Below are 12,449 nucleotides of genomic sequence, written 5' to 3'. Positions count from 1 at the left end.
TAAAAAATAAAAATTACTCTGGGTTATATTATAAGCAAAAGAGAAACTCCGGTGCAAAAAGGCCGCGTGTTGCGCGAAGCGCAACACGCGGCAAAATTTTAGGCAAAGAGTACTTTTATGTCGTGGTAGTACTTTTGAGCTAATATGGGTAGTACCAGTAGTTTTGTTGAGGTGGCAACCCTGCTCCTCAGTGAATATTCCTTCAATCCTTTCTTAATAGAAGAAATAAACATTAAGATTTATTGGTTTATAAAAATTGCTGTTTATACAGTACTATCATTTGAAAATTAAACAAAACGGGAGATTTGGTAATTTTAGGTAACTAATTTTTAACAGCTAAATTTTGTTCAGCCTGTTTAATTATTTTACACCCCAGCTTGTGTGCACCCATTAGCTTATGCTGTTACTTTAATTGACATAGAATAGGCCAATCACAGGCTTTAAAGAGAAATAGGTGAAATTCTAGTTTTAGTTATCTTGAAATGGGGTTAGGCCAGATAAATGAAACTTTCAGGGATGGGTCTATTGTCTGAAAAAGGCCTAGCATAGGCCTATGTCCTTGGGAGGTATTTTGGTAAATATCTACCAAATCATATTAGCCTATTGAATTAGGACTAAATTGAATGCACTATTCGATGCCTTTTTTTATGCTTATTAGAAATATAATACTTATTTCTATCGAAGATGAATTTCAGCTCCCCCCCCCACTGTATGCCCTATACGGGGTAGGTTGAGTATCGGCGAGATAGGAGGGGGGGGGGTGAAATTCATTTCTGATAGAAATGATTATTATATTCGTAATAAGCAAAAAAAAGCCATTGAATGGTGTATTCACTTCATTCCTAACTCAATAATATGATTTGGTAGATATTGACCAGTATTTTAAAGTAGCCTACCTACCTCCACTCCTCCCTCTGCAGGGCCCTGACTTTTGATGAAATTTAAAATTATGTGTGTTAAAAAAGTGAAACCTTGCAAAATAGATCTTCTGCTTAAATGAAGTACAACAGAATTATTTTCAGCTTCACAACTTTGTTCAATCCCAATTTATAAGGTTAAAGATATGCAAATAAATTCCTAAATTTTATATTGATATGGCTTAAATCCTACTCAAATAACAGGAATTGCATCTTAGGAACTAAAGCCAGAGAAAAAAAAAACTGATAACTGAAAATTAAGGTGAAATGTTGTTTTGTCAAAATCACAATGGGTAGGCCTATAGACCTGTCAAATTTCAGGACCCTCTAGAGAAAGAAGGAGTGGAGGTAGGCCTATGTGCTTCAAAATACCTTCCTGGGCCATTCTTTAGCCTGTAAACCCATCCCTGAAAGTTTCATTTTCCTGACTTAATCCCTTTCCAAGATAGCTAAAGTAGAATTTTATTGTGAATTCAGGGCCAAACCTATACTATGGGAAGGTATTGCCAAGCTTCTATGTAAACATTTTTCTGGCTTCCAAGTTGTGGAATTTGGGGTAATGGATATATTAGGCTAATAGAATAACCAGGTAGGTAAAAAACAAACTTAACCCTATAGTCAGAATTGCATCCTGAATCCAAATAATATTTATTTGCATCAGAAATGAACTAAACCCCACCCCTAAATATACCAGTTCAGGGAATACATTTGCATATTTGGGGGGGGGGGGTGGTGGGATAAAGCTCATTTCTGATTCAAATGAATGTTAAATTTACATTCATTAACCCTCCCATATATTACAAAAGAAATAAAAATGGCTAGGAACAGAAAAAAGAAATACTGGAAGCTGTACACAAAGAATCAAAACCAGACTGACTATTACACAAAATATAAGCAGGCATGTAACCAGCTTAGAAGTTTCTCCAGAAATATCACCAAGAAGTATGAGGAATCAGTGGCAGCTGCAACAAAAACTAACCCTAAGAAATTTTGGAGGTATGTGTCATCAGGTAAGCCTAGAAGGCATTTTGTCACTCAACTTGTACAAGATGGATCTAAAATCTGCGACCCAAGGGAGATAGCTAATGCATTAAATAAGCAGTTCATTTCAGTATTCACAGTTGCAGATAATGCCCCACTTCCAGACCCCCCACAGTACGAAATTCATAAAAGTATGCCACCCATCAATATTACTAAAGTAGATGTAGAGACACGACTAAAGAAAATTAACCCAAATAAATCAACAGGACCTGACAGAGTGCCCCCTCGGCTCTTAAAGGAGACGTATGCAGTACTATCACATCCTCTCACCCTACTATTCCAAAAGTCCCTAAATTCTAAATCTATTCCACAAGACCGGAAGGAAGCTTACATTACACCTGTTCATAAAGGAAGCAGCAGAGATGAAGCCAGCAACTATCAACCAATTAGTCTCACCTCTGGAGTGGGAAAACTTCTTGAAGGCATAGTTAATTCAGCCATTATTGAACACCTAAATGCAAACAAGCTACTATCTCCTAGCCAGCATGGCTTCCGCCCCAGTCGATCAGTTGATACTAACCTCATTGATGCTTATGAGCATGTCCCAGAACTTATGGAAACGGGATCCCCAGTTGATATGATATTATTAGACTTAGTGAAAGCGTTTGATAAAGTATGTCATAGGAGGCTAAATTCTAAACTCTACGCAATAGGCCTCCACGATGAAGTCATAAATTGGACAATGCAATTTCTTACCAACAGGAGGCAGGTGGTAAGAGTATTTGGGGATGGTGGATCAATTTTCTTCTCAGAATCAGCAGATGTAGAAAGTGGAGTACCCCAAGGCACAGTTTTGGGCCCAACTCTATTCAACATCTATATTAATGATGCATCTTCAATCATAAAGAATAAGATTTGCTTATATGCTGATGATTCCAAAATAATCAGTCCAATTTGTGACCCCCAAAGTACCAAAGACATCCAAGCAGATCTTGATGCACTCTCAACATGGGCAAAAACCTGGCAACTAGAATTTAATATCCAGAAATGCAAGGTCATACACTTCTGAGCAAACAACCCTCTCAGCCAGTATTTTATGGAATCCAATTGTAGTTCTAAACAGCCACTTACAACCAGTCACTGCAAAAAAGATCTGGGAGTCTTGGTTGATAACAAGCTCAAATTCAACTTACACACGCAGTCTGCAGGAGCCAAAGCCAACCAAACTCTCGGTATAATAAAGAGAACGTTCTGCAGTAGATCTCCAGCAGTGATTACTAAGCCCCTAAAGGGCCTGATCCGACCAAAATTAGAATTTGGGATGTCCATTGCCATGCCAGTTAACAAGCTTGACCAATCGATTCTGGAATCAGTGCAGCAGAGAGCAACAAAATACATAAGGGGTTTTCAAAATTTGCCATATTCTACCAGACTCCAAAGGCTCAAAATACCATCTCTCACATACCAACATAAGCAAGGAGATGTATTGATGATATTCAAATTGATCTGCAACCACGATATCATCCCTGACTTATTCCAGTTAGATAGTTTGTCAAGAACAAGAGGGCACCCCCTAAAGCTCTACCGGAAATGCGCTAATGCCAGGCTGCAAAACAAATTTTTCTCCAACCGTGTGGTTGGCTTATGGGATTCCCTTAATGCCAGAATGCAGTCATGTCCCCTAATACCGAAGCCTTCAAGTCAGCTGTTGACAGAGATTGGTGCAGCAAGCCATGGTGCACAGTTTGGGATGTGCCCAATGAGCTGAGCCACCATCATCATTGACCAGCGTCTACAGGATTTGTCCTTATTGCTGGCTAGTGCGATTTAAGGTAATTTAAGGTAAATTTGGATTCAGGATTTAATTCCTTCAATAGAAGTAAGTTTGAACTTTACTCTCACTCCCCCTAATGTTGAAATATATACCCTGAATTGGTATATATAGGAATAGGGTAAAGTTCATTTCCAGTGCAAATGAATGTTAAATTTTTACTCAGTTTTTAATTCTGACTATAGAGGAAAGTTTTTTTCTTAGCTATCTGAATAGTCTGTTAATATAAACTTTACTTGAAATTTTCCTGCTTGACTGCTAGGCAACAAACAACGAAATGTTGTTTTGATAAAACAATATTTTACCTTAGTTTTCAGTTATCAGTTTCTTTTTCTCTGGCTTTAGTTCTGAACATGCAATCCTAATTATTTGTGTAGAATTTTAAGCCATATCATTGTTGTTTTTGTTTTTTTATTTAGGAAATGTATTTGTTGATCTTTGAACCTGCGTAAATTGAGATATACTCATATTAATGAATTGGGCTCCAATGACCTTATCCAAAAAACATACTCCTTATCCAACAACTTTGTCTTCAAAGTAGTTTTTGCCATCTAAAAGTTTTTAAACAGAAATGGTGATGTTGCTGAATGCCAATCTTTTTGGTCAATATTCCTTTCTTGATTAAAGAAATAAATGTTATAAATTTTATTGTTTCTAAAAATTGCTTTCTTACAGTGTTATCCTTTGAAAATAAAACCAAATGGAAGATCTTATAATTTTGGGTAGCTAATTTTTAACTGCAAAATTTTGTTCATCCTGTTTAATTTTTTACATCCCAGCTTGTGTACATCCATTATGCTGTAGCTTTAGTTAACATAGGCTAGGGCCGCTCAAATGCAGACCTAGCCTATAAGGTGTTTACTATCTTGCAAGTCAGTTAGTCCATTTTAAGATGTTTCTTATGCAAATTATGTGTCTTATGAATCTACTCTCAAGTTGCCAAAAAAAACTCTGTGAGTGCAAATATGAACTTGTCTGCAAGTTTGGACACTCATTACTTGCAAGTTTGTTGCAGCCACCTCATTGTACAAAGCATCTGCCTACCCAAAGCAGGAATAAAATCAAACTGATGAGATGTGCAGTGTCAATTGTTATACAAACTCTTTTTTCCTTTTTATGTCAGTGCACTTAATTGTCTGTGATTAGTTCACCTTGTAGTTTGTTGTTGTTGTAAAAAAAAAAAAAAAAAAATAGTATAATTTAGTTGTAGCCTAGGCCAACATTTTCAAAGCTGTTTTTATTAAATGAATCTTGAATCAAGGCTAAACTGAAAGAAACGACTACAAGATAAATTATCAACACCTGAAAGGAACCACTACAAAGTAAATTACCAACACCTGAAAGAAACTAGTGGTTTCTTTCAGTTTAGCTGACTAGGCTAAACTAAAAGAAACCACTACAAGGTAAATTACCAACACCTTTAACAATGTGAATATATTAACTAATTCTAATTTGTCCCTCTGAATTGCAGGGATGGTAAGCTTAGCCAAACAGCTTAGCCTGTGTCCATAAAGTAAATATCTCAAATAAGGAACAAATTTAAATTCCCACCTTTGGACTTCTTCAATAGGCTTCAATACACTTTTTTAGTAGATTATATTTTCTTGTTTGATGAGCAGTATCCAACACAGATAAGCAGTAGGTGACATCATTGTCATATAAGGTGTTTTAAAGCTTTGCAGGTTAAATTCTTTTGATGCAAAGTAAACTGTTATTTGCATTATGTTTTACAGCTAAAACTCTAAACCTCAATACTCAAACCTCAGGTGATTATCAAAAATAATACCAAGATCACTAATATAATCAACAGATACTGATTTGGGGTAGTTCTATGTTTGTTAGATTATATGATAGTCCAGACACCAGGTGTTGAAAGTGTGAATCATACCATGATGGAATGGGGCTGCTACGAGAATTAGCCTACCCTTCACCCCCTAAATTGACCATGCGGATTAAAAAATACCAATGGCACTTGCTTGCAAGTGGTGGAACACTCTGAAACTTGACATTTTATTATATTTTGGTGTTTCATGCAAGAAAATGCATGTTCCACAAAGTTTGAGTTGCAGTTTTCCGCTCAAATAGAAATGTCTAGAAGCCATAGAATGTTTTCATAACAAACCAACACAATTAGTTAGAAAAAATGGCAAAACTATATGAGTCTTGAACAGTCTTGAAAAGTATAAACAAAATCAAATTGAATATTAGATATGTAATGATATTAATTGTTGAAAGATCCATCAGTTCAAGTTTTTTTTTTCACTGTAATTTATTTTCATTTTCAATGCTGTAAGAACTGGAAAACAATAAATTTGTAATATACAAGTAATTCGTTTTCAGTGAAGCACCAATGACGCAGAAGGCTTTAGGTTTTTACCGTTAAAGAAGGGGGCACTATCCAAATTTTGTTTGTCGTGAAACTATATTGGTCTTGACAAATCTTGAAAAGAACTAATAAATTAAACTGAATATTTGATGCATAATGATATTAATTGCTAAAAGCTCATCAGTTCTATATTTTACTGTAATTTTAATATTTATTTTCAATATTAAGTGTAAAAAAAAACATTTGTAATATAATTCGTCTTTAGTAAAGCGCCAATAATGCAGTAGGTTTTAGGCTTTTGCAGTGAGGCGATACCCAAACTCTTGTTTGTAGTCATTTTTATTTGGTTCAAACTTGACTTGCATATTCAAAATAAGTTTCACTCGTTTTAAGATTTATTTATTCATTTATATTAATATATACTGTATGTTTGTTTGCATTGATTGTTTATTTAATTTCTGTTTGTTTTAAGATTCATTTATACTTCAATAGCAAAAGCTTGGTTTTCATATTCAATTTAAGCATTACTGGCTTTAAGATTTGTTTATTCATTTATATTATTACTTGTTTGTTTTTTGCTATGATTGTTTATTTAACTTCTGTTCGTTTTGGGCTTCATTTATTCTTTAATAGTAATTTCTGGTCGTTTTGAGTTTGAATTTTAACAGGTATTTGTGTCTCCTTACCTTAAGTTTAAAATGGCCTTTACTTTTCTTTGAAAAACTTATTTTTTAGAAAGTTTTTTTTAAATTAATTTTTGTTTGTTTTTGATTGCAAAAAGTTTCAGGTTTTTTTTGGCATGGGGGGGGGGGATGCTTACTGTCCAATTATTCTTGACTTTAAAAAACGGATCTAGAACTTTCAATTTAATTCGAATGTGGCTTTTTTCAAAGTCTATACAATTACCTATTTGATAAAAACCTTATATATGAACAATAGACAGCTTGCATAACTTGTGGACAGCGATTGACAGCAATGAATGGATTGAAAAAATAACTCCAATAAGGGGGTTTAGACCATTTCACTTGCTGACATAAAGGGATCACAACTGTTTGGAATTGACCTTAATAGGATTTGTATGCCAAAGCAGTTTTGTATCTATCACAGAGTATGTATTTTAACTTTAAAATTGGATAATTATGATAGATTTCCTATGTGTTCTCCCCATACAAAACCCCTTCCCACAAGTTATAAACCCCCTTTAATAAGTTATGCCCCAGGGCATAACTTACAACGCCTACCCCCGGGCCCTGGTGGGCTGTGTCGACACCAGAGTTTTGTGTTATTAATTAAAAAAAATTTCCGAAAAATAAGTTTTTCAAAAAAAAGTAAAATCAATTTTAAAGTTAAGCTAAGCAGATATAAATACCTTTTAAAATTCAAACTCAAAACAACCAAAAATTACTATTAAACAATAAATTAAACCCAAAACGAACAGAAATTAAATAAACAGTCATAGCAAAAAACATACAACAAGTAATAATATAAATGAATAAATAGATGTTAAAGCGAGTAATGCTTAGATTGAATATGAAAATCAAGCTTTGGGGGTTTAGATAAGGGTGTTATCAGAACTTTGAACTATTTAACAAAATGTCTATCTCAAAATTTTTATCAGATGCATTTAGGCCGTGGAGGAGGGAGAGGGGCTAGTTGCCCTTCAATCTCTTTTGACTCTAAAAAAGTGAACAAGAACTTTCAATTTTCAATCTAATGAGCCCTCTCTAAAGTTTATACGAGCATCCCTTCCATAGGAAGTAATATGAAGGATTTGGAGAATCCTTAAATTACAACCCTTGCCCTGAGGGCTTTGGGGGAGTTGTAATCCTCAAAGACCTAATTTCTAGAACTTAAAACTATGTTTTATAAAATGGCTGTCTTAACATTTGGATTGGATGTGTTTGGGGAAAAGGAGGGCTTGAGAGGGGGGTTAGTTGCCTTCAAATCACTTTCAACTATTACAAAGGGCAATAGCCCTCGGAATTTCCAATCGAATGAGCCTTTTTTGAAGTTTCTACCACACCGCCTTCTATAAAAACATTATATGCCCCCAGGGCATAAATTAAAACCCTTGCCCTGAGGGTTGTGGGGGATTGTCCTCCTCAAAACATATTTCTATCTGGAAATCAACTACGCTGAACAAAATGGCTATCCCAAAATTTTGATTGGAGGTGTGTTGGGGAATATTGGGTGTGAGGGGGGGGGCTAGTTGCCCTCCAATCACTTTTGACTATTAAAAAGGGCACTAGCCCTTTGAATTTCAAATTGAATGTGCCTGTTTTGAAGTTTTTACGTAAACACCTTCTATAAAAACCTTATATGCCCCCAGGGCATAACTTAAAACTCTTGCCGTGAGGGTTGTGGGGGATTGTCCCCCTCAAAAATATATTTTCAATCGAGAAATCAACTACGCTGAACAAAATGGCTATCTCAAAATTTTGTTTGGATGTGTTTGGGGGAATGATGGGTGTAAGGGGGGGGGGCTAGTTGCCCTCCAATCACTTTTGACTATTAAAAAGGGCACTATCTCTTTGAATTTCCAATCGAATGAACCTTTTTTGAAGTTTCTATGACAACGCCTTCTATAAAAGCCTTATATGCCCCCAGGGCATAACTTAAAACCCTTGCCCTGAGGGTTGAGGGGGGATTGTCCTCCTCAAAAACATGTTTTCTATCTGAAAATCAACTACGCTGAACAAATGGCTATCTCAAAATTTTGATTGGATGTGTTTGGGGGATTGATGGACGTGGGGGGATAGTTGCCCTCCAATCATTTTCGACTATTAAAAAGGGCACTAGAACTCTCGATTTCCAGCCGAATGAGCCCCCTTTGAAGCTTCCACGACGACTCCTTCCATGTGAAGTGCCTCTGGGGAAAAAAAATAATTATAAAACATTGGAGCCGTATGGCCCTTACTATAGGCAACGCTACTGCATTGCCTCTGATCAGAACTTTGAACTATTTTAACAAAATGTCTATCTCAAAAACCTTTGCCCTGAGGGTTGTGGGGGACTATCCTTCTCAAAAATTTATTTTCTATCTGGAAATCAACTACGCTGAACAAAATGGCTATCTCAAAATTTTGATTGGATGTATTTGGGGAAATGATGGGCGTGGGGGGGATAGTTGCCCTCCAATCATTTTCGACTATTAAAAAGGGCACTAGAACTCTTGATTTCCAGCCGAATGAGCCCCCTTTGAAGCTTCCACGACGACTCCTTCCATGTGAAGTGCCTCTGGGAAAAAAAAATAATTATAAAACATTGGAGCCATATGGCCCTTACTATAGGCAACGCTACTGCATTGCCTCTGATCAGAACTTTGAACTATTTTAACAAAATGTCTATCTCAAAAACCTTTGCCCTGAGGGTTGTGGGGGAGTATCCTTCTCAAAAATTTATTTTCTATCTGGAAATCAACTACGCTGAACAAAATGGCTATCTCAAAATTGTGATTGGATGAATTTGGGGAAATGATGGGCGTGGGGGGAGTAATTGCCCTCCAATCATTTTCGACTATTAAAAAGGGCACTAGAACTCTCGATTTCCAGCTGAATGAGCCCCCTTTGAAGCTTCCACGACGACTCCTTCCATGTGAAATGCCTCTGGGAAAAAAAATAATTATAAAACATTGGAGCCGTATGGCCCTTACTATAGGCAACGCTACTGCATTGCCTCTGATCAGAACTTTGAACTATTTTAAAAAAATGTCTATCTCAAAAAATTTTTCTGATGCATTTAGGGCGTGGACGAGGGGGGGGGGCTAGTCACCTTCCAATCTCTTTTGACTCTGAAAAAGTGAACGAGAACTTTCAATTTTCAGTCAAATGCGACCTCTCCAAAGTTTATACGAGCATCCCTTCCATAAGAAATAATGGGAAGGATTCGGAGAATCCTTAAATTACAACCCTTTCCTTAAGGGCTGGGGGCAATTGTCTTGCTCAAAGACCGAATTTCGATAGTTTAAAAATACGTGTAATTAAATGGATGTCTCAAAATTTTGGTTTGATGCGCTTGGGGAAATGTTGGGCGTCAGAGGGGGGTTAGTTGCCCTCAAATCACTTTAGAATATTAAAAAGGGCACTAGCCCTTTGAATTTCCAATCAAATAAGCCTATTTTGAAGTTTCTACAACACCGCCTTCTATAAAAGCCGTATATATCCCCAGGGCAGATGGGTGTCGGGGGGGGGGTAGTTGCACTCCAATCACTTTCGACTCTTAAAAAGGGCACTAGGCCTTTAATTTCCAATCGAATGAGCCTGTTTTGAAGTTTCTGCGACAACGCCTTCTATAAAAACCTTATAAGCCCCAGGGTATAACTTAAAACCCTTGCCCTGAGGGTTGTGGGGGAGTGTCCTCAAAAATATATTTCTTATCTGGAAATCAAATACGTTGAACAAAATGGCTATCTCAAAATTTTGATTGGATGTGTTTGGGGAAATGATCGGCGTGGGGGGAGAGGGGGGCTAGTTACATTCCAATCACTTTCGACTATTAAAAAGGGAGCTAGCCCTTTAATTTCGAATCGAATGAGCCTGTTTTGAAGTTTCTACGACAACGCCTTCAATAAAAACCTCATATGTCCCCAGGGTATAAGTTAAAACCCTTGCCCTGAGGGTTGTGGGGGAGTATCCTCCTCAAAAATATATTTTCTATCTGGAATTCAACTAAGTTGAACAGAATGGCTATCTCAAAATTTTGATTGGTTGTGTTTGGGGGAATGATGGGCGTATGGGGGGGGGCTAGTTGCCCTCCAATCACTTTTGACTATTAAAAAGGGCAGTAGCCCTTGGAATTTCCAATCGAATGAGCCTTTTTTGAAGTTTCTATGACAACGCCTTCTATAAAAACCAGATAGGCCCCCAGGGCATAACTCAAAACCCTTGCCCTTAGGGTTGTGGGGGAGTGTCCTCCTCAAAAACATATTTACTATCTGGAAATCAACTACGCTGAACAAAATGGCTATTTCAAAATTTTGATTGGATGTATTTGGGGGAATGATGGGCGTGGGGGGGCTAGTTGCCCTCCAATCAATTTCGACTATTAAAAAGGGTACTAGCCCTTTTATTTCCAATCGAATGAGCCTGTTTTGAAGTTTCTATGACAACTTCTTCTATAAAAACCTTATATGCCCCCAGGGCATAACTCAAAACCCTTGCCCTGAGGGTTGTGGGGGAGTATCTTCCTCAAAAATATATTTTCTATCTGGAAATCAAATAAGCTAAACAAAATGGTTATCTCAAAATTTTGATTGGATGTGTTTGGGGGAATGATGGGCGTTGGGGGGGGGGGCTAGTTGCCCTTCAATCACTTTCGACTATTAAAAAGGGCACTGGCTCTTTGATATCCAGTTTAATGAGCCTGTTTTGAAGTTTATACGGCTTTATTTCAAGGGATAGGAGAAGCAGGTAGATGTCGATGAATCCATTCTGTTGTAGTTAAGTTGATAAATCTGGGCTATTGCAGTTTTGTTGATAAATCCAGTATTTAATCACCGCTCACAAGTCCATTAATTCAGTCAAAAGAGATGTCAAGTCCATTAATCACATATAAGAAAACACTTGTACTGATCCAAAAATCATCAAACTTATAGATGATGGACATCAGGCTTATACGTGGTCCTCACATATTCAAGGAAGACAAAAACTTGAAGAGTTTTGAGGAAGACAAAAACACTTATACATAATTATATCATAAACCATATCAGTTTAGTGTATCAATATAAAGCATTAGAATTAATGTAAAATAATTTTTTGTAATAAAATAGGATGTATAACCCCAATTCAACCTTATTCAATCTTGGTTTAAATGGAGGGAGATAAGAGATTAATTCCTATAACCTCCTATATAACTCTACCAGTGTGAAGGCCCATGGGGAGTTTAACAATTTAGGCGTTGAAATGCATTCTTTCAGGCATGTGATAACCCAATCCTCAACACAATAGCCACCAATCATCTTTTATAATAGTTAGCATAATCATTGGTCATTGCACATAACTTCCTGAAAGATTTGGTAAATAGACTACATTACTTTTCAGGTAAAAATGCCCCACAGTGATTCACTGTTTGAAATATTGGAGGTAGAGAACAATGCGTCAAAGGAGGATGTTAGGAAAGCTTATAAAAAACAAAAACTCAGGTTCCAATCAAATAGAGATCATAATGACCCTGAAGATGCTGCTCTCACAGTATGTATAATTTTGAGAGTATTTATAATTTTGGTTTCATTTTTTACTTAACGTTAGTTGGCTTCTATGTAGCTGATGTATGATTATTGGTACTTATATGATATACCCACTACCGCTCAAGTTGTTCATGCATTGAGGGATTGTTAACCGCTTTCTTTCGCTAGTTTCTTTCACCTTAGCGTGAGAAAAGACAAAGAGAAGCAACA

At 36.6% G+C, this 12,449-nt stretch overlaps 1 protein-coding gene across 2 annotated transcripts in view; it reads left to right on the top strand.

The window, feature by feature from the left end:
- Positions 1-232: 232 nt before the first annotated feature.
- LOC148946467 (dnaJ homolog subfamily C member 5-like) overlaps positions 233-12,449 on the top strand; it is a 28,469-nt gene continuing 16,252 nt past the window's right edge. For both annotated transcript variants that reach the window (XM_089098482.1, XM_089098481.1), the window contains exons 1-2: positions 233-318; positions 12,094-12,243. In XM_089098482.1, the coding sequence (XP_088954608.1) occupies positions 12,100-12,243 (144 nt within the window). In that variant the 5' untranslated portion in view covers positions 233-318; positions 12,094-12,099. The remainder of the gene's footprint in view (positions 319-12,093; positions 12,244-12,449) is intronic.

Source organism: Artemia sp. Qi Xiang Cuo, chromosome 12 (genome assembly GCF_049724085.1).
Source record: "Artemia sp. Qi Xiang Cuo chromosome 12, ASM4972408v1, whole genome shotgun sequence".
In the NCBI taxonomy this organism is placed as follows: domain Eukaryota; kingdom Metazoa; phylum Arthropoda; class Branchiopoda; order Anostraca; family Artemiidae; genus Artemia; species Artemia sp. Qi Xiang Cuo.
This window is presented reverse-complemented; position numbering and strand designations above follow the sequence as displayed.